This window comes from Poecilia reticulata, linkage group LG22 (assembly GCF_000633615.1).
Source record: "Poecilia reticulata strain Guanapo linkage group LG22, Guppy_female_1.0+MT, whole genome shotgun sequence".
Lineage (NCBI taxonomy): Eukaryota > Metazoa > Chordata > Actinopteri > Cyprinodontiformes > Poeciliidae > Poecilia > Poecilia reticulata.
Window position 1 is genome coordinate 7,001,269 of NC_024352.1, and position 18,785 is coordinate 7,020,053.

Sequence of the window (18,785 nt, forward strand, 5' to 3'; positions counted from 1 at the left end):
GGGAGCAAATTAGTGGAAAGATATTGTGTGATGCATCAGCTGGATTTACTTTATTATTTTAGTTTGCTTGTAACAGGTAATTAGAATGGAAAGAAGTTGCCACTAATTTAACATGAACTTGAAGAGGGGGATTATTTAAGCAGTTAACTTTAGCTTTTCTCTTGGCAAGAAAAGTTAGTTGGGGGTTTTTTTCTAGCCAGCTGAGTGGCCATGTGGAGGATGCTGCTCTATGTACAGCCAAGAATAATGCAGCCACAACTACATTTTCTCAGCCAATTCTTTTACTTTTAATGAAAGTACTGAGGCCTTACTATGGCAAGACCTCAGAAAATATTAGCCTTCAGCAATATCTTAAAGAAATAACTGTATGTGGACAACACAGCAGGTTACGTGATTGAACTGCAGAGCTGCCTGGTCAATAGATGGTTTGTTATGCACTAAAATTATTAGTTATGTTTTACTGTTAAATTTTAGTTTCATAATTTGACCACATGTCAACATGTATGTCATTAAAATAAAAAGGTTGAAATATTTTAGAAACGCATAAATGCGCTGAATTGGATGGTGTAGCCACAATACATCCCCGTTTTATTTTTTTATACAGGCATTAAAATTATATGTGAGTATTATTTAAGGGTATCAATAAATTGATATCATGAAGCTTCCTTTTTGATATTTAAGGACCATATCTGTTTCGTTCAGATAAAACAGTGCAAGGTTTTTGCTCTTTTTACACCAATGCAACTCTTTAAAACCTTTCTAAATCTCTGCTCGCATTTAGCATAAACAGAGTTTTGATAAACCATCCAGTTTTTAATAGACCAAAGCTCATTTGACCTTTCAGAGTTCATCATTATAGGTATTTGAAAACTATTCTAACCAGCAGAGGAGATTCCAATGGGTGTCTTTAAGTCATATTTAATGAAACACGAATAGGTCTGTAATAAGCTTGTTCTGTTCTGCTCTCCCCCCTCTTTGTGGTCCCTCCTGTTTCCACTCAGCCAATCAAATGTGCCTTCACTGCCAGGCTTATGACCCACACCAGTTTCTATAGCAACACCAGTCTGCCTCCTGGAGAACATGTCATGCATGTTAAGTGACTCTCAGATGCTCACTCGTTGTCTCTTGCACTTGCTCATAAGTAGACACGCAAACGTAGACTGTTTTTAATGCACACACACACACACACACACACACACACACACACACACACACACACACACACACACACACACTGTGTGAAGTGAAAGTTGAAATTCTCTTAAATAAAATTTTTTACCTTTACCGATAAGTCATTTATACTTAGGGATTGCCAGCAGTGAATCACATTGAAATACTTAATTGAAATCAGTGCCATATATACGCTTAAACCCCATAACCTGAAGTGACTGTACCAGAATGCAACTATTCTGGTGTTCGTCCAGTTATTATTGTTGTGCAGAAACATTTGTTTTCTTGCTTCATAAACTTGGCGCTTTGCTTTGAACATCGTAAAATTTAATTGCTAGAGCGATTCGCACAGCTTTCCCTCACAACAGGCACCAAGAGTTTGGTCAAATAAGAGACTCTGACACTTCTGATTTAAGAAGTGCATTGATTGGGACCTTGATCTTATGTTTGGAACTGGATGATGACTTCCTTAATAATGGTCATAAAGTCTTTGTGACAGCTGTCGAAGATGTCAAATCTCTGTTGTCATCGCAGCGTCGATGGAAAAGAGAATATGTGGGTTAGTTGTAAGCGGAATTAGCGGAATATTTAGCAATAGCATTGCAATAAATGCTGGTACGTTCTTTTAATCCGGATACAACTGGTTTAGAGTGTGCTCAATAAAACCATTGCATGAAAGAATAATAACAAGAAAAATGGCACAAAGTGAAATGTGTTTCTCCTGATGAACTGAACTAAAAGTCAGCTGCCTCAGCCTTTGTTTTTCAGGCAGCTTTAGAAAATTTGACAGCAAATCAGTATTTTCGGGAATGAAACGTGTGCGAGAAATGATTGCTGAGGTTCAGCAGAAACGCTTTAGGCTGTTTTCCAGTATTTCAGCAAGCTGAAAAGTCAAAAATAATTTGACAGCATTCAGCTACTATCAATACGACACAGCATTTCTACTGCTAGAAATAAAATGCATTCAGGGACTTGATTGAACATGTAAAGTTCTCTGACCTGCCGCAATCTGCATTCACCTTTAGCGGCTATGCAAATAAAATACAAACTTTTAAGAGTTGACTGCTTCAAAGTGAGCGCTGTCGATGATGTCTGCTTTATCTTCCAGAGTAGTCCGGGAGACTGGCTGAAAATTATTAATAGCCCGCGGTCAAAGCTGCTACATTCGCCTGTGTGTGTGTATGTGCAGGTGTGAGAAAGCCACAGAGGGCTCAAGTGTCAGAAAAATTAAAGCAAACAAGCACACGTCTGGGATTATGTAGTCGGTAATGAGTCAGGCCGGCTCCTGACTTGCTCACTCACATACACATACACACACTAACACACTCATGCAGATTCTTTTCCTGCTCTCTCTTACTCAGACGTTTTTTGTTTGTTTGTTTTTAAATGAAGACATGTTGTGAGAATCCATTCAGATAAACTTGGCTTATCAATGACGAATAGAAAGCTGAAATACGATACGGTAAATAAGAGCCAGCAGCTTATGTAGATCACTCTGTGAGTTGCAGCCTGTGGAGGTGGGCTTGTTGGCATCTGTAGTAGTGAAGGGAAAAGTGCTAAACAATCCAAACATTAAACCTGTTGCTTCATCCTGCATAGATATGCCATAAATTCGATATTATTTTTTATTTTTTTGACAGTTTGGTGTTCTTCTCCTCAAGCAAAAAGCAGTGTAAAGACTTATCTGTAAGTCGCTCACGTAGCGTCTCGTAAAAGTATTCCTATCCTTAAACTATTTTAAGGATATGGCTGTTATGGCTTCAATTTTAGCTGTATTTTATTGGGATTTTATGCCTCAGACCAATAGGTGGTAGTGCAAAATTGTGATGAGGAAGCAAATCGCACAAGTTACAAATTTGCTCTCTTTTGAAAACAATATGATGCACTGGATTTTTATTTTTTTTATTTTTTTTAAAGAAGTGTCAGAGTGAAGTTGAAAACAAAAGCATGCCACACTTCTCATATTCTCAAAAACATCGAAAATCATGACCTACTTTGAGTTGGCCTCTTGCATAAAATCCTCAAGTTTATGGTTATCATGTGATATGAAAAAAATTACGTTATAAATACTTTTGCAAGGAATGTACAGTGGTGAATGATGTGTCCTGAGTTTGTTTTGCTTATTTGTGTTTACGTCTCACACAACTGTCTTATTATTATTATTATTATTATTATTGTTATTATTGTCACAATTAGTGACAATAATAATAATAAAACAAGCTTCTATATCTGTATATATCTTTTGTCTGTGCAGCAAAAGTGTCACAATCCAGAAGAAGAGGCCATCAGCTCCTAACCTGGCATTATTACAGTGAAACAAACGTCTCGCTGGTTTGCTAACCTAATAAATAAAGTCCTCTGGGGTTTTGTCTCAACTCGTTTACTCTGCTAAGGCCGGTCTCTCCCGGCCAGAGGACAGCCCCCGTCTAACCTCAGCCTGCTTCTGTTGAAACAAGGCCCTCTCCTTCCCATGCTGCTCCGCACTACAAACACTGCGTGGAAAGCAGCATTTAAATACACACTCTCTTAGCCTGCCCCCTACTGTTGCCTAGATCTACTTTCAAACACACATGTATGCACTTTGACACACTCTGAGGGAAATCTGAGGCTAAAATCCTCCGTAGGTGAACAGAATGACCACAGATGCTGTTTGTAGCCTAAATTAGTCTTGGTGTATATTTTTTCAGGCTTTTTTCCTCGTATTAAAGCCCAATTAAGCAATGTGGGGATGCAGGGTGGAGGACTTTGTGGAGCATGCTGCCTCTTGTGGTGGAGTGAGGTATTGCTCTTCCCAGTGTAGTTATTACTTTTAGTGGATTTGTTTAAAAAGTTACTTTTTATCTTTGATTCTAAATTTGTTGAGTGATAACCTACCTATTTTTTTTATATTATGGTTTAAATGTTTTGTATTCCTGCCATTTCATTCATTTTTTCACGTTCTTATTATGCTGGATTTTTTTGTTGCTTTTCAACTACAAAATATTCTTTTAAAAATGTATTATTAGACCATACACCTGCAATCTAATTATTAATTTTCTCAAGTTAATAATCCATCTTTTTTCTACTGCAAAACCATGAAAGCCTAATTATGCAGTTTTAATTAATTAAATTTGTTTACTAAATAGCTTAAGCTAATTATAAGTTGATATTTTGATAAATTCTGCAAGATGAGTTGCTTCAAGTTTCTTTTTACAAGTTCTCCCAAACTATGCTCAATCTTTTGAGCTTGTAGTTCTCAGATTGACCAGTTGGTGTCCTCCTTTCCACATTTCCACGTCCACAACCTTTTCAGCAGACAGACTGTACGGTCTCTCTTTGGTCATTTGATTGTTCTGTAAAAGTCACGTGCTCTACAGTGCTGCTCCAACCGCGACCTCTAACCTCACGTAAACTGTGGGGGTGGTTACAAGTTTCCAGATGTGTCTAATTGGCATGTAAATTCATCTTTCATTGCCACATTGACCAGTTTTGATATTTAAATATCTCCTTTTGTCTTCTTTCCTACAGCTGATGAGAGTTAAGTGCCGGCAAGTTGAGTGCTGTCCATCCAAAAGGCTCTCTCCTCCCCGCCCTTCCAGACCTTTTCCCTCCCCTTTGTACCGGCAATCCCGTACCAGAGTGTTCACACCTCGACTTCATTCATTGCTGAAGACGCTCACAAGCAGAGCTGCAGAGGTCAACAGCTCCCCCTCTAACCAAGATGATCACCTCGGAGCTTCCTGTCCTACAGTAAGAGAAACGCTACAAAAATTATTTTAAAATCTTTAAAATCTTTTAAAATGTTAAAAAATGGGTTTGCAGTCTTTTTGTAATGGGAGATCTGTTTGTATGTTCAGAATTAGATTTTCTGAAGAAGTTGAATATGAAAATGTGGTGGTTTTCTCTTTAAGGGACTCCTCTAATGAGTCTGGGGCGACGGATACCGTGAGCTTAAGCATGAACATGACTGAGATGGAAGACCCAGAGATTAAAGGCAAGAAGAAGAGAGGAAGGCCTGGAAAACAGACACAGGTAGAAGTTTTTGCCTTGGCGCTAAGAAACAGGATCTGTATGAGAAATGATGTACAGATCCTTTACATCCTTTTAATATGTGTGCACACATCTTTTTGCCCCCCACCCTACCCTCTTTCTTTCTTTTTTTTTTTACGAGTGTTTTTCTTTCTTTCTTGTTGATGTTTTGCTCTCTGAAGACGTCCAATAAGAAGCCCCGGAAGTCTCCAACAGACAAAACACTGAGCATGACCAGAGGGAGGGGGAAAGCAAACGGCGTGGCTCAACAGAACGGAAACGGAGGGGAGCCCGTCACCCTGTTTGAAGTCGTCAAACTGGGAAAGAGTGCAATGCAGGTGATCTTGTCCTACTTTTTCTTCTTCTTTTTTTTGTTTTTATCAACGACTTATCTTAGGTTTTTACAGTCTCTCAGTATGGAATTAGCTTCTTGTGGTTTACAGACTTTATAGTCTTTCTCTTGTTCCACAGTCCTAAATTTGTGTTCATCCATCAGTCAATCATCTTGTTTTCCTTCGACTTCATTCATCTATCCCTCTATTCGATCATCCTGCATTCATGTTTTCTTTTGTCTGTCCATCGTTCACCCATCCTGCATCCCTCTATTTGTCAATCCATCATCCATTTGCTCCTCTATTCATTCATATATTAGTCTGTCATCCCATATTTCATTCATCCATCTGCAAAACTGACCATACTTCCGTGCTCTTTCAGCAAAGTATAACTGCTACAGAAATATCAGCCATAAATTCCTATTTTATATTTGCAGCTCTACAGTGATTCTTCTTTTAAAAGTTTATGATTTCACTAAACACAACCAAGTTATAATCCGTTAAATAAATATTTATAGTGTCCTTAATCCATTGCACAGTTTTTGGCTGTATGTTCTGTTTTAAAATGTTCTTTGTTGCAAACTGCAATATGTGACATAAGCATTTTTTTTATTAGTCACACATGTCAAAAGCTTATTTTGTACAGAATATGAAAATTTGTCTTTTTTTTATGTATCTGCAGTCTGTGGTTGATGAGTGGATTGAAGCATACAAGCAGGACAGAGACTTGGCTCTGCTGGACCTCATCAACTTTTTCATCCAGTGCTCGGGTTGCAAAGGTGCGACTTCTATTTAGTTTTTTTTAATCTTTATGAAGATTTTACCTCATTATATGCATTTCTAATTTAGCTTCACTTTTTACATCATCTCTTTTCTCACCTGCCCGGAGCAAGAAATGAGAATGTGTCCCATGCTGTTGTGATTGCAGGCACTGTGAGGATAGAGATGTTCAGGAACATGCAGAATGCGGAGATCATCCGTAAGATGACAGAGGAGTTTGATGAGGTAACCGGTGTTGCTTTTTTCTGTTTGTTTGTTTTTTTTTGGGGGGGGGGGTTTCTCCCAGAAAAACTGTGTGACACATAATTGTCTAAAACAATACAAGTATTTGAAATGGATTAAACATTTAATTCAGTAGTACAAAATTTAAGTCCAGATGTTAAAATCTCTCGCCTTGTGCCAACAGGACAGCGGGGATTATCCTCTAACTATGCCCGGCCCTATGTGGAAAAAGTTTCGCTACAACTTCTGCGAGTTCATCGGCGTTTTGATCCGCCAGTGTCAGTACAGCATCATCTACGACGAGTACATGATGGATACGGTCATTTCGCTCCTCACCGGACTGTCGGACTCCCAAGTGCGAGCCTTCAGACACACGTCCACGCTAGCAGGTATTCGCCGAGGATGTTAGAAAAATGATTTCGATCGAAAACGGTGTTGAATATTTAACATAACATACGTTATCTCTGTGTAGCGATGAAGCTGATGACGGCGCTAGTCAATGTTGCATTGAACCTGAGCATCCATCAGGACAACACTCAGAGACAGTACGAGGCAGAGAGGAACAAGATAGCCGGCAAACGAGCCAATGAGAAGCTGGAGCTGCTGCTACAGAAGAGGAAGGAGGTTGGTTGATGCTAAATCTGCCGTCTCGCCTATTTTCCTCTGTCAAGTTCATTGGTACAGTACATTAACTAAAACAAGGCAGCTCAAAGTGCTTTACATCATAAAAACATTAGACAGTCACTAATTATGAAATAACCAGTGTAATTTACATTTTGTCAAGTGTCATTAGCAGGTGAGCCTTTCGTCACGATTTAAAGGAACTCAGTGTTTCAGCATCTTTGCAGTTTTCTGGCAGTAGCAATTTGTAGTGCATGAGAAGCTAAATACTGCTCCTCCATGTCCAATTACATGAACAGATGTTGCCCAAGATTCATTCTAAATATTTCAGAATTTTTCCAACAAAATCTCACACGTTTTTGCTGACAAGACGGAGGAGGTGGATCGATTCGTTTCCGCTGACATTATCCCTGAATCAATTGTGAAACTAAATTCTAAGTAAATGGAAGCAACAAAAAAGAAGAAACATAAAAGGTGCAGAAGCAGCTTGTGGGTTTGAGCCCAGGACTCCTCACATGGTTCTGACACAGTCTTGAAGAATATAAAATTTGATTTATGTATTTTCCAGGCTTGTAATAGTATGGAAAGGCGGGGGGAAATGTATTTTCTGAGCTTACTTGTGTTCCTGTTGTCTAAGTGTCGCACCCACTCTTTAATTTATTGTCCAGCTTATCCATCTGTGCGTCCATCTGATACAAATGATGTATAACAACTTTCACCTTAGTGTTAATTTCTTTAGAAGCAAAGTATGATAAGTTGCTTCAAAAATCCTTTTTTTTGTTTGTTTGTCTTTTTGCCTTTTTCCACATAAGGAAATACAATGCTGTGTAAAAGAATAACGCTGAATGTGACCTTTGGGTATTTTTGTGTTTAGCTTCAGGAAAATCAAGATGAAATAGAAAATATGATGAACTCCATCTTTAAAGGCATCTTTGTGCATCGCTACAGGTAAACATTCATCTTATCGCCTTTCTAATTTATCTGATATTTTATAGAAGTTATTTACATAACTATTGTTTTTCATTGTAACCGGGGTATTGTCTGCATTTCCCAGGGATGCTATCGCTGAGATTCGAGCCATTTGCATCGAGGAGATCGGCGTGTGGATGAAGATGTACAGCGATGCGTTTCTCAACGACAGCTACCTAAAATATGTTGGCTGGACACTACATGACCGGGTGAGCACTCTGCCGCACCACCACTTTTTTATAGAGGTTCCAGTGAGATTTACACAACGGCAGGAGAGGCAGGGGTTTAATCCATATTTCTATCTGCTTTGTTTTCAGCAAGGAGAAGTGCGTCTGAAGTGCCTGAAGGCTCTGCAGAACCTTTACACAAACAGAGAGCTATTCCCCAAGCTAGAGCTCTTCACCAACCGCTTCAAGGTAATAGAATCAGAACCGTTTTAATGGCATGCAGCAGCCCAGCCGATTTTAATTCAGTTCTTTTGCAATTTCTCCTCTGCCTAAAATGCGCCTGTGTTGGCAGGACCGGATTGTATCGATGACACTGGATAAGGAGTACGACGTGGCTGTAGAGGCCATTAGGCTGGTCACACTCATTCTGCAGTGAGTAGTTTGGTGTCTTTCAACATGCCAGCACTTCCGGTAGCTTGCAAAGTTATTCAATCCCCTTAAGATGACAAAATGTCAGCGTTTTTTTTTTACAACCACAAACTTCAATTTGGTTCATTGCGATTTTATTCTTTAGGCTAACACAAAGTAGTACATTGTTTTAAAGTGGACAGAACATACATGGTTTTAATTTCCTTTCAGGACTGAAATTATTTGCTTGATGGCCAAGTTGAGTCAGGAAATACATACAGCACAGAGAAAACTAAGCCACACAATATAAAGTTGTGTTACTCTACTTATAGTCTAAATAGAGGAGCAGGTTCTTGATGCTGTTGAGGAAAGAAAGAAAACAGTGGTAGAAGTTCCATTTACAAAACAAAAACGTGGAAGAAGGATGTTGAGATGAGATGGGTGTTGTTGGGAAGATGGATGGAGTTACAAACAAGGCAAACGAATTGAACACATACAATCCTAGAAGAACACATTGATGTTTCTGGTTGCAATGTGATAAAATTTGACACGTGTTGATGAGTTAGTTTAAATTTTGGATACTTTTTGGGCGAGTTGCTCACCCAAAACATGTTTTTTTTAAGCTTCTGCTGTTGTCTGCTTCAGGGGCAGTGAAGACGCTTTGTCAAACGAGGACTGCGAGAACGTGTACCACCTGGTTTACTCTGCTCACCGACCCGTCGCAGTCGCCGCAGGAGAGTTCCTTCACAGAAAGTAAGTCCAACCCTGCCACACTCGAGCTAAAGCTTAACTTTAACCTATTACTAAACGGCTCTCTCTTCTTTTACTTTCCACCTCAAACTCTTCGTCCAACGTCAGGTTGTTCAGTCGCCACGACCCGCAGGCTGAAGAAGCTCTGGCTAAGCGGAGAGGGAGGAGCAGTCCCAATGGGAATCTCATCCGGATGCTGGTTCTCTTCTTCTTGGAGAGCGAGGTGAGAGGCAGCTCAATTGTGTAAGACAGTTTCTGTCTCATATATCACCAATCCGCAGCATGTTTGCTAGCTTAGTTTTTTGCTAGATACCTGTAACCCTGGATTACTGCAGTCACCAGGCGATTCCACAAAAAAAAAAGTCTGTTTTATTAGCGTGTTTCCCCTAATGCCTTCAAAGCCCGTCTCTTGTCAATTTTTAATGTGCCCTTTGTGTCCAGCTTCATGAGCACGCAGCGTACCTGGTTGACTCGCTGTGGGAAAGTTCTCAGGAGCTGCTGAAAGACTGGGAATGCATGACTGAACTTCTGCTGGAGGAGCCCGTTCAGGGAGAAGAGAGTAAGGCCGGCTCTTTGAGCCTCTGTTCTTGTTCTCTGTGGATGCCTGTGAAATGCCTCCGAGCTACTTCACATCAAGCACATCGCAGCTTGAGAAACAGCAGGAAGAGCAGTGATGTAATAAAAACCCGTTTCATGAAACTCTAGCTCTGCTTCAAGTCTCTTTGTCTCTGACTTTTGCTGATAATTGTCTCCATGTTCGTTTTATTTTTTTCTCACTTGACAGTTTTTGTTTTTGGCTCTTTCTCTGTAGTGTTGTCAGACAGACAGGAGAGTGCGTTGATAGAGCTGACTGTGTGCACCATCCGACAGGCGGCCGAGGCACACCCACCTGTTGGCAGAGGCACTGGCAAACGAGTGGGTTATCTAAAAATAAAACAATACTTATTTACACATGTGATCTTTTTTTTTTTTTTTTTTTTTTAATCTTTTTCAATTGTATCCAGGCTGCAATGTTTCTATACTTTATTATTTCTGAAAAAGGCTGACATTGCTGTACCATCAATGAGTAACATCAGTGAGCACCCAGGAGGAAAATAATGATGAATTAGATTTGTGTGCTGAATTGTCTTAATAACGAGGAAAAATGTGGTCTAACGGAGTGGTACCTTACTCAGGATGCAACAAAGTAGACTGTGGTGAGCCGAAAAACACGTCTTTGTGCCACGAAGTATAATTCAGATTTTTACTTTTGTGTTGATTTTCTGTTTTATAATATATTTACCACCAATGACAAAAACAAAAAACAAAAGACATTTTCACTTTTCAGCCAAATTCATCTGTTTAAATTTTTGTTGCTTTTAGGATGAAAATTAAAAATGCGATCAGTTAATTAAGAGAAAATAAAAGTTTTTGCAGCCTTAAGTATTTGTTTTTTTTTCCCTTTCCAGGTACTGACAGCGAAAGAGAGGAAAACCCAAATAGACGACAAGAACAAACTCACCGAACACTTTATCATGGCCCTTCCAATGCTGTTATCCAAGGTAAGCTTTCACAACAGCCAGTGACTAATGACTCAGATTAATCTGTCACATGAATCGCGCAAAGTTCCTATACACCAGTTAATCCGTCAGTGTAGTCCGCTGAAAAAAAACAACCCGTAAATTATTCTACCGAGTGTCAAAGCGTGAGGTGATAGAGGTGTTTTTTATTTACTTTCTAAAAACCTCAAACTCTTTTCACCGTGTCCTCCCCCTCTCAGTACCAGGCAGACGCAGAGAAAGTGGCCAACCTGCTGCAGATCCCTCAGTTCTTTGACCTGGACGTTTACAGCGCCGGGCGCATGGAGAAGCACCTGGACGCCCTCCTGAAGCAGATCCGGTTGGTGGTGGAGAAACACATCGAGACGGACGTCCTGGAGGCCTGCAGCAAAACCTACAGCATCCTCTGCTCCGAGGAGTACACCATCATGAACCGCGTGGACATCGCCCGCTCGCAGCTCATCGACGAGATGACCGATCGCTTTGCGCACTCTGTGGAAGAGCTACTGCAGGAGGTACGAGTAGTGACCCGAGTGTCGTCTTTGCGTTCTCCGTAAAACGGAGGAACGCCTCGAAAACCAAGGATGTTTTGTTGAAATACAGGTTTCTACTGCCGGATTCTGGTAAGAAAATATGTGGTGTAATGTGTAAAGTATGTCAAGTGAAACTGTTTCCACAAAGACAATGGTAGATTTGGTGTTAGTAATAGAGTAAAAAAAAAAAAAAGTTTCTTTCCTTAATGCAGATTCTTAACTCTGATTTCTACGAAGCTGGCAGCATTTAAAAACTCAGCATTTTCAAATAGGGTTCCTAAAAACTATGGAAAACTAACTTTACTTTATTTTTAAAATCTGGATAAGAAAGGAAAAACAATTCAAATTTAGTGAAAGAGAAAGAATTGATTTTGGGCCTCTAGATTCTTTTGTCTTTAGGTTTAAAAGTGAACTCCAGTTTCTTGGACATCAGTTTAAATGCAATGCAAAGCAAAGCTTTAAAATCCAGTTTTTTTTGGTGGGAGTTTTATAAAATGAAGTTAACAAAAACTGTGATTCAAATCAGCTGTTTTTAACATAATTCTCTCCGGATTATCAGATTGATCTAAGGTTCAGTACCAGTGTCCAAAAAAAAGGGGAAATGTTCCTGTACATAAGCAACGTGAGCAAGATGATGAATTTAAAGACGAAAAACTGGTACAACTAAACAGGACGACTTCGATCTGATGAATTCAGCCATCATTACATCTGCTGAAACTTTTTCTTTTTTAAGTTTTTATTTTTTATTTTTGGCGCTGATGTCAGTCAGGTGTAGTAACATATTTGTTGTCACGCAGGGCGAAGAGGCTGACGACGACGACATCTACAACGTTCTGTCAACTCTGAAGCGACTTACGGCTTTCCACAAGTAAGACCTACACGCATTTATCGAATTGAAACCGAGAACGATTTTACGACCGAATCGTATTGAGATCGGATGAAAGCTCTACGGCGCGCCACAAAAATCGGTGACCTCTTTGACATCTGCTGCTTCCTGTGTCGTTTCCCTCTCAGCGCTCACGATCTGACGAGGTGGGATTTGTTCGGGAATTGCTACCGGCTGCTGAAGGCGGGCATCGAGCAGGGCTCCATGCCGGAGCAGATTGCCGTGCAGGCCCTGCAGTGCTCTCACTACTCCATCCTGTGGCAGCTGGTGAAGATCACCGAGGGGGTTCCCAGCAAGGTGCTCAACTCACCTCGGAAAGCCTTTTCACTCTCTGTACTCAAGACATCAGCTTTATGTTTAGTCAAAGACTCAGAGTTTATATGTGTAAGAATATAGTTTGAAGAATCAAAAGATTGTTTGTGTTTTTGTGAGCCGCTGAGCAGGTTATCGATTGTTCTGTGCAAGCAAACTTAATTCAGACGTCAGCCTTTCATTACGTCGGCCGTGTTGTTGAAGAAAAGCCGGAAGTTGCCTGAAGAGCTCTTAGCGTTGTATTGATTCCTGTTAAAGCGCTTAGTATTTCTGACACTTTTCAAAACGGTGTCCGTCTCTCCTGCGCAGGACGACCTCTTGGCTCTCAGGAGAGTGGTGAAGTCTTTTCTCGCCGTCTGCCAGCAGTGTCTCTCCAACGTCAACACGCCGGTTAAAGAGCAGGTGGGTGAAGACGCTCCGACGCGTCGAGCCCCGTCCATCCTCTTTTGGTTTTACTCGAGGCAGATTTTTTTCGTCTCTCGTTCAGGCGTTCATGCTCCTCTGCGACCTGCTGATGATCTTCAGCCACCAGCTGATCACCGGGGGCAGGGAGGGCCTCCAGCCGCTGGTGTTCAACCCAGACAGCACCCTACAAAACGAGCTGCTAAACTTTGTCCTGGATCACGTCTTTATCGACCAGGACGACGAGAACCAGAGCATGGGTGAGGCTGCCGGTGTGAGAAACCGGGGGGGGGGGATCGTCTCTTGGCGTTTCTGCTAATCCATTTTTTGTTTTTCCCCCCACATCTGTTTTCGCGTGTGCGAAGAGGGAGACGAGGAGGACGAGGCCAACAAGATCGAGGCGCTCCATAAGAGGAGGAATTTGCTCGCGGCTTTCTGCAAACTCATCATCTACGACATCGTAGACATGCCTGCCGCCGCCGACATCTTTAAACACTACATGAAGGTGTGTTGAGCTGCTAAAATGGATCATCTCTAGGGCTGCGACGATTATTTTGATAATTGATCATTCAGACGATTAACTGATTAATCGGATAAAAAACTGGGACAATTTTTAAGCTTTTTATTTATTTTTTTTTTTTAAGCTTTTTATGGAAGATTAGAAATGCATTCAGAGTTGCAAGTTTTTAAAATGAAAACACTGCAGACCTTTATGGTTCTTAAACAGGAAAAAAAAAGTGAATTTCTCATTTTTATACAGAAAAAGAGCTCGCAGTTTCTCTTTAATGCGTATGTGATTCACTAAATTGTCCGTTTTTTCCTCACGTCTTTGTCCGTTTCCTCTCTGCACCTCAGTACTACAACGATTACGGAGACATCATCAAGGAAACACTCAGCAAGACGAGACAGACGGATAAGATTCTCTGCGCTAAGACACTCATACTCAGTCTGCAGCAGGTGAGGCGCCGCCACCGTCTCTGCTTCCAGATTTCCAGCCGTCCTCTTGTGCCCACCCACAAATATGGTCGTTCTCCTCCGTGCCGCAGCTGTTCAACGAGCTCCTGCAGGATCAGGGTCCCAATCTGGATCGGACGTCGTCTCACGTGAGCGGCATCAAGGAGCTGGCCCGCCGCTTCGCTCTGACCTTCGGCCTGGACCAGATCAAGACCAGAGAGGCTGTTGCGACGCTACATAAGTATGATTCTGGCTGCCTTGTGGCTCCGTCTCTTTGTTTCTGCTGACTGCTAATGTTTCCCACTCTCTGCTCATGTCAGGGATGGAATAGAGTTTGCATTTAAGTATCAGAATGCTCGAGGATCAGAGTTTCCACCCATCAATCTGGCCTTCCTGGAGGTCCTGAGTGAATTCTCCTCCAAGCTGATACGACAAGACAAGAAGACAGTGTAAGTTTTCCCCTTTTTCTCAATAAATTCAATAAGTTTTTGGCTAAATTAAAGTCCTAAAACGTAATTCGTCAAATGACCCCCTTTCCTCAGGCACTCCTACCTGGAAAAGTTCATGTCGGAGTCGATGTCGGAGCGTCGGGAGGACGTGTGGCTGCCGCTGATCTCCTACAGGAACAGCCTGCTGACGGGCGGCGACGAGGACCACATGTCCGTCACGTCGGGCTCCAGCAGCAAGACCGGCTCGGTGCGCAGCAAGAAGGGACGGCCGCCACTGCACAAGAAGCGCATCGAGGGTGAGCTCGCTTTAGACGAGGGGAGCGTCTCTTCTGCCGAAGCGGAAAGACGCTCGTCCTCAACGTTGAGCCGTGTGCCTTCTGGTTTTTCAGAGGAGAGCAGCGTGGAGGGATCGTGGATGATGAGAAACGACACGCTCCAGACGCCGAGCGCGCTCCAGACTCCCCAGCTCACCTCGACCGTCCTCAGAGAGAACAGACCCGCAGAACACATGCCTGATCCGGACTCGGAACCCGGATCGGAGAATGACTACGTCCACAAGTGCGTTTGTTTTCAGAGTTTCCACGCAGAATGTAGAGAGCAATGAAACATTACTTGTTCACAAGACGGAGCTTCTTTGTTGTTTTTACGATACAGTTTTTATTTTAATAATGTTGAGTATGACCGAAGTGATTCATCGTGATGAATTAATCAACTAATTTGGTAATCGATTAATCGTTAGCTGGATTTTTAAACATACTGAGAAATTAAGCCAAAACTGTACAAAATATATATACATTTTGCATTTAAAATAAAAAAATATTTATCTGTAAATACATTCTACCCAAAACTTAAGTAGCATTTTTAGCCTCAAACGTTTAAAATTGTGTAAAAAAAAACAAAATTATTACCCTTTTAGTACCTTTTACTGTCCAATCATCTCAGTTTATTTTAAAAAAAAATCAACAATCATCCTTACACTGTATTGATGTTAAGTAGAAAGGACTGAGCTTTTCGCATTTTGATGTTGTTTGGTTTTAATTGATTAATCATCAGAATAGCTGATAGGCCTATCAATAACTAAAATAATTCCGTTTCGGTCCTAACGTTGCGTCTCCGTCCTCCAGTCCTCAGATTCAGATGTCGTGGCTCGGCCAGCAGAAGATGGACGAGGTGAACAGAAAAGACCGAACGAGCATGAACTACATCAAGTCGCGCAGCAATCAGGGCGTCCGGCAGACTGTGTAAGCGTGCGTTCAGCTTCTATGCTAAACTCAAACCAGCGTTCCTGTTGTAAGCGGCGTTTTCTCCTCCAGCCGCGGGCTGATGGAGGACGACGCAGAGCCCATCTTCGAAGACGTGATGATGTCGTCGCGGGGCCAGCTGGAGGACATGAACGAGGAGTTTGAAGACACCATGGTGATCGACCTGGTCAGTAAACGCAGCCCGTCCCGTTTGGGTTTTGTCGAGGCTTAAGTTGTGAAGGATTCATCCGTAAGCAGGTTACTGTGACTAAATGTGGGATTTGAATCACAAATGTATCGTGTTGTAGGATGTTATTGGTGTTGCTGTATAACTTTTAAACTGCTTCCAGGGGAAGAACTCATTTTACTCTACTGCGATGATGTACGTCTTTTTTTCCTTCCCAGCCGCCTTCAAGGAACAGACGTGAAAGAGCAGAATTAAGACCGGACTTCTTTGACTCTGCAGCAATGATAGAAGATGAGTCGGTACGGTTTGTTTTAAAAATAAATACTAAAATAACTTGTGCATTTAACATTTACCATTGTGAAAGGTAACAGTGATTTCTGTTTTTGGGTCAAAATTAGCTAAAAAGCTAATGTTAGCTTAAATGCTAGTATTATCATGTCTTCTTAGATTAGCATGAAGGCTAAATTGAATACCAATATTGACCTTCTTTACTGAAGTTGGTCAGTATCTCAGCATTTTGTTTTAAAAAGGTCTTTGACGTGAAGTTACACGTTGCTTCTGATTTCTAGGATGCGTATTTTAACAACATGTAGGGAAATATATCGCAATTTCTTTTTTCATTACTTTGAAAGCTACAGGTGTTAGTAATTGCTGCAAATTATTCTGTTTTACGTTATATTTATTATTTACTGTTGGCGTAATGAAGAAAAAAATGCATAGATAAATAGTTGAAAAAATGTAACTGCCAACAAATGGAACAAATATAAGAACAGTAACTTTATCAAATTATTTTTGAGGTAATCTTGACTTTTTATAATTTTTTTTATTTTTTATCTCTGTCCATATTTCCAGGGATTCAGCATGCCCATGTTCTGATCTGGAAAGCGTTAAACATCACGAGTTCAGCATTGTAACGAGGAGTAAACTGAAAAAGAGGGGGGTGGTCTGGGCCGGCTAACCCTGCACCACCTCACAATCAAACTCTTTACGAAGAAGAATATACTGTGTTAAAGTGTTAAAGTACGCCTACGTTTCTCCGAGACATGATGGAAGGATGTTCGTCTAGCGGGTCGGCACCGACCGGAACCGAGCCTGGAAGAGAGGATCCACTGTGTTCCCTCGCTGTCTCTGGTGCGGATCGGAGGTCCTGCAGCCAGAATTATTCAAGAACTTCGTCCCATTCGTGTTCTTCCTCCTCTTCCTCCGCAGCCTGTCGGTTTAGCTCTCGTTAGTGGTTGTCCCGATGGTGCTCTGGCTTTTAAACCCAGTTTTTACAGTTCCTGTTAACAGCGATGCACAGATTTTAGCTCATGGTCACAGAGCGCCATGGTTCTCTGTACAGCTCCCCTCCCAAAAGCCTTCTTTCCTCCCTTCCTTCCTTCTTTTGGTGTTGCACTCCGGTCCTTCTGGTTGAATCAAACATGAACAGGATGTCCCTACTAAATGTTCCACTGCTTTGCTGTCCCCCCTGCTGTCTGCTCGCCATCTCTTGTATGTGGTGTTTGACGTGTGTGTGAAGTGTATCGGTGGCGGCGACGGCCGAGGAGCGACACACCTAGACAAGAGATCAACAGCTCTCAGCTGACCCAGAGGAGGTTTGGGCGCCGACCAAGCATATCGAGGCTTGTTCGACTCTGAGGGAGCAAAGAAAATCCCCCCTGCTGTCTCACACTCTCTAGATAACAGCTTTTTCAAGTTAAAAACGTTTTAAAAAAAATATTATAAACATATTTTCAACTCTGTAGCTTTAGTACTAAAGTTTTAAATCAAGTGTGTTTTTGTCTGTACAGTTTTGGTTGTTTTTTTTTCTTTTTTTCTCTTGAATACGTATCATGTTTGTTGCCAAATTGTGGCCTACATACTTAAAGTATATTCCATCCCTCCCTCCCCTCACCTCTTAAGGCGGTTACCATAGATACCAGCTTCTAGGCGCTGTATCGTCCGATTGTAATTGACACTCAAGTATGGAAGCCGAATATCTGTGCCGTTTCATCATCCAACAGGTCAAAAACGAGCCGCTTACATTTTTGCACCCGTATTCAGTGTTAATGGATCCAAGAAGTTCTAGATTTTGTTGTTGATCATTGTTCATATCCAGTGCAGTGATGGATCTTTGTCTGGCAGATGTGTTTGAATGTGTTCTGAATGTTCTCAGCCATACCTTTTTCCTCATCCCTCTTTTGGGTCAACAATCACTTTTCAACCTTCCCTTTCGCTGTAAATATCAGAGATGACCGGATCTTTTTTCTGCCGTGCAGTCGACATCAGTCACCCTAACATACTCTAAAAAGCCTGTTTTTTTCCCCTGTGATCTTAAATTCTTTTTAATAAAATAAAATCTGTAATCAGTTTATGAATGTGTTTCTCTTGTTTAGTGTTTTTTTTTTTTTTATTGCCTCCATGTCTGAAGAGCAAATTTTTAAATTTTTATGCCAATGCAATGCCCCAGTTTTACCAGCAGGTTAGAGTACTTCTTAAATGAGGCACATTTTGAACTGCGAGGGTTTAATACAACATGTCGACGCATCCTTAAGATTCATATTTAAAATTAATTCCTGAAATTTTATTTCAATCAACAGAAATGACATTTCAGGAATTTAATAAGTTTATTACAGGTCTTAAGTTGTATCGTAGCAGGACTTTAATCGTATATTCTATGCAGAGGGAGGGCCAGTCCCTGTCATCTGATTTGGACTTTAATTTCTTTCCTCTCTCAACAGTCAACTGCTATTCCTCTATTAAACTACAAGTAGATCACATTCTCTTTAATTTTTCTCTGTGTGCTCCAAAGTCATTAAATGTAAACTCATTAGAAGCCTGAGCACCATCAGGCAAATAATTCTGGTCCGACCCGAA

General features: G+C 41.2%; 1 protein-coding gene across 1 annotated transcript in view; it reads left to right on the plus strand.

Moving 5' to 3' along the window:
* stag1a (STAG1 cohesin complex component a) overlaps positions 1–18,282 on the plus strand; it is a 41,500-nt gene extending 23,218 nt beyond the window's left edge. Inside the window, exons 2-32 of the mRNA XM_008399227.2 lie at positions 4,678–4,899; positions 5,061–5,181; positions 5,361–5,516; positions 6,193–6,289; positions 6,439–6,515; positions 6,697–6,901; positions 6,985–7,136; positions 8,008–8,081; positions 8,188–8,311; positions 8,420–8,518; positions 8,622–8,701; positions 9,323–9,430; positions 9,536–9,650; positions 9,869–9,986; positions 10,239–10,342; positions 10,876–10,968; positions 11,187–11,480; positions 12,296–12,366; positions 12,513–12,681; positions 13,006–13,098; positions 13,184–13,358; positions 13,464–13,603; positions 13,954–14,055; positions 14,145–14,293; positions 14,373–14,501; positions 14,595–14,797; positions 14,891–15,059; positions 15,626–15,742; positions 15,815–15,929; positions 16,148–16,228; positions 16,782–18,282. Of these exons, the coding sequence (XP_008397449.1) occupies positions 4,871–4,899; positions 5,061–5,181; positions 5,361–5,516; positions 6,193–6,289; positions 6,439–6,515; positions 6,697–6,901; positions 6,985–7,136; positions 8,008–8,081; positions 8,188–8,311; positions 8,420–8,518; positions 8,622–8,701; positions 9,323–9,430; positions 9,536–9,650; positions 9,869–9,986; positions 10,239–10,342; positions 10,876–10,968; positions 11,187–11,480; positions 12,296–12,366; positions 12,513–12,681; positions 13,006–13,098; positions 13,184–13,358; positions 13,464–13,603; positions 13,954–14,055; positions 14,145–14,293; positions 14,373–14,501; positions 14,595–14,797; positions 14,891–15,059; positions 15,626–15,742; positions 15,815–15,929; positions 16,148–16,228; positions 16,782–16,805 (3,783 nt within the window). The 5' untranslated portion in view covers positions 4,678–4,870 and the 3' untranslated portion in view covers positions 16,806–18,282. The remainder of the gene's footprint in view (positions 1–4,677; positions 4,900–5,060; positions 5,182–5,360; positions 5,517–6,192; positions 6,290–6,438; positions 6,516–6,696; positions 6,902–6,984; positions 7,137–8,007; positions 8,082–8,187; positions 8,312–8,419; positions 8,519–8,621; positions 8,702–9,322; positions 9,431–9,535; positions 9,651–9,868; positions 9,987–10,238; positions 10,343–10,875; positions 10,969–11,186; positions 11,481–12,295; positions 12,367–12,512; positions 12,682–13,005; positions 13,099–13,183; positions 13,359–13,463; positions 13,604–13,953; positions 14,056–14,144; positions 14,294–14,372; positions 14,502–14,594; positions 14,798–14,890; positions 15,060–15,625; positions 15,743–15,814; positions 15,930–16,147; positions 16,229–16,781) is intronic.
* Positions 18,283–18,785: the final 503 nt, after the last annotated feature.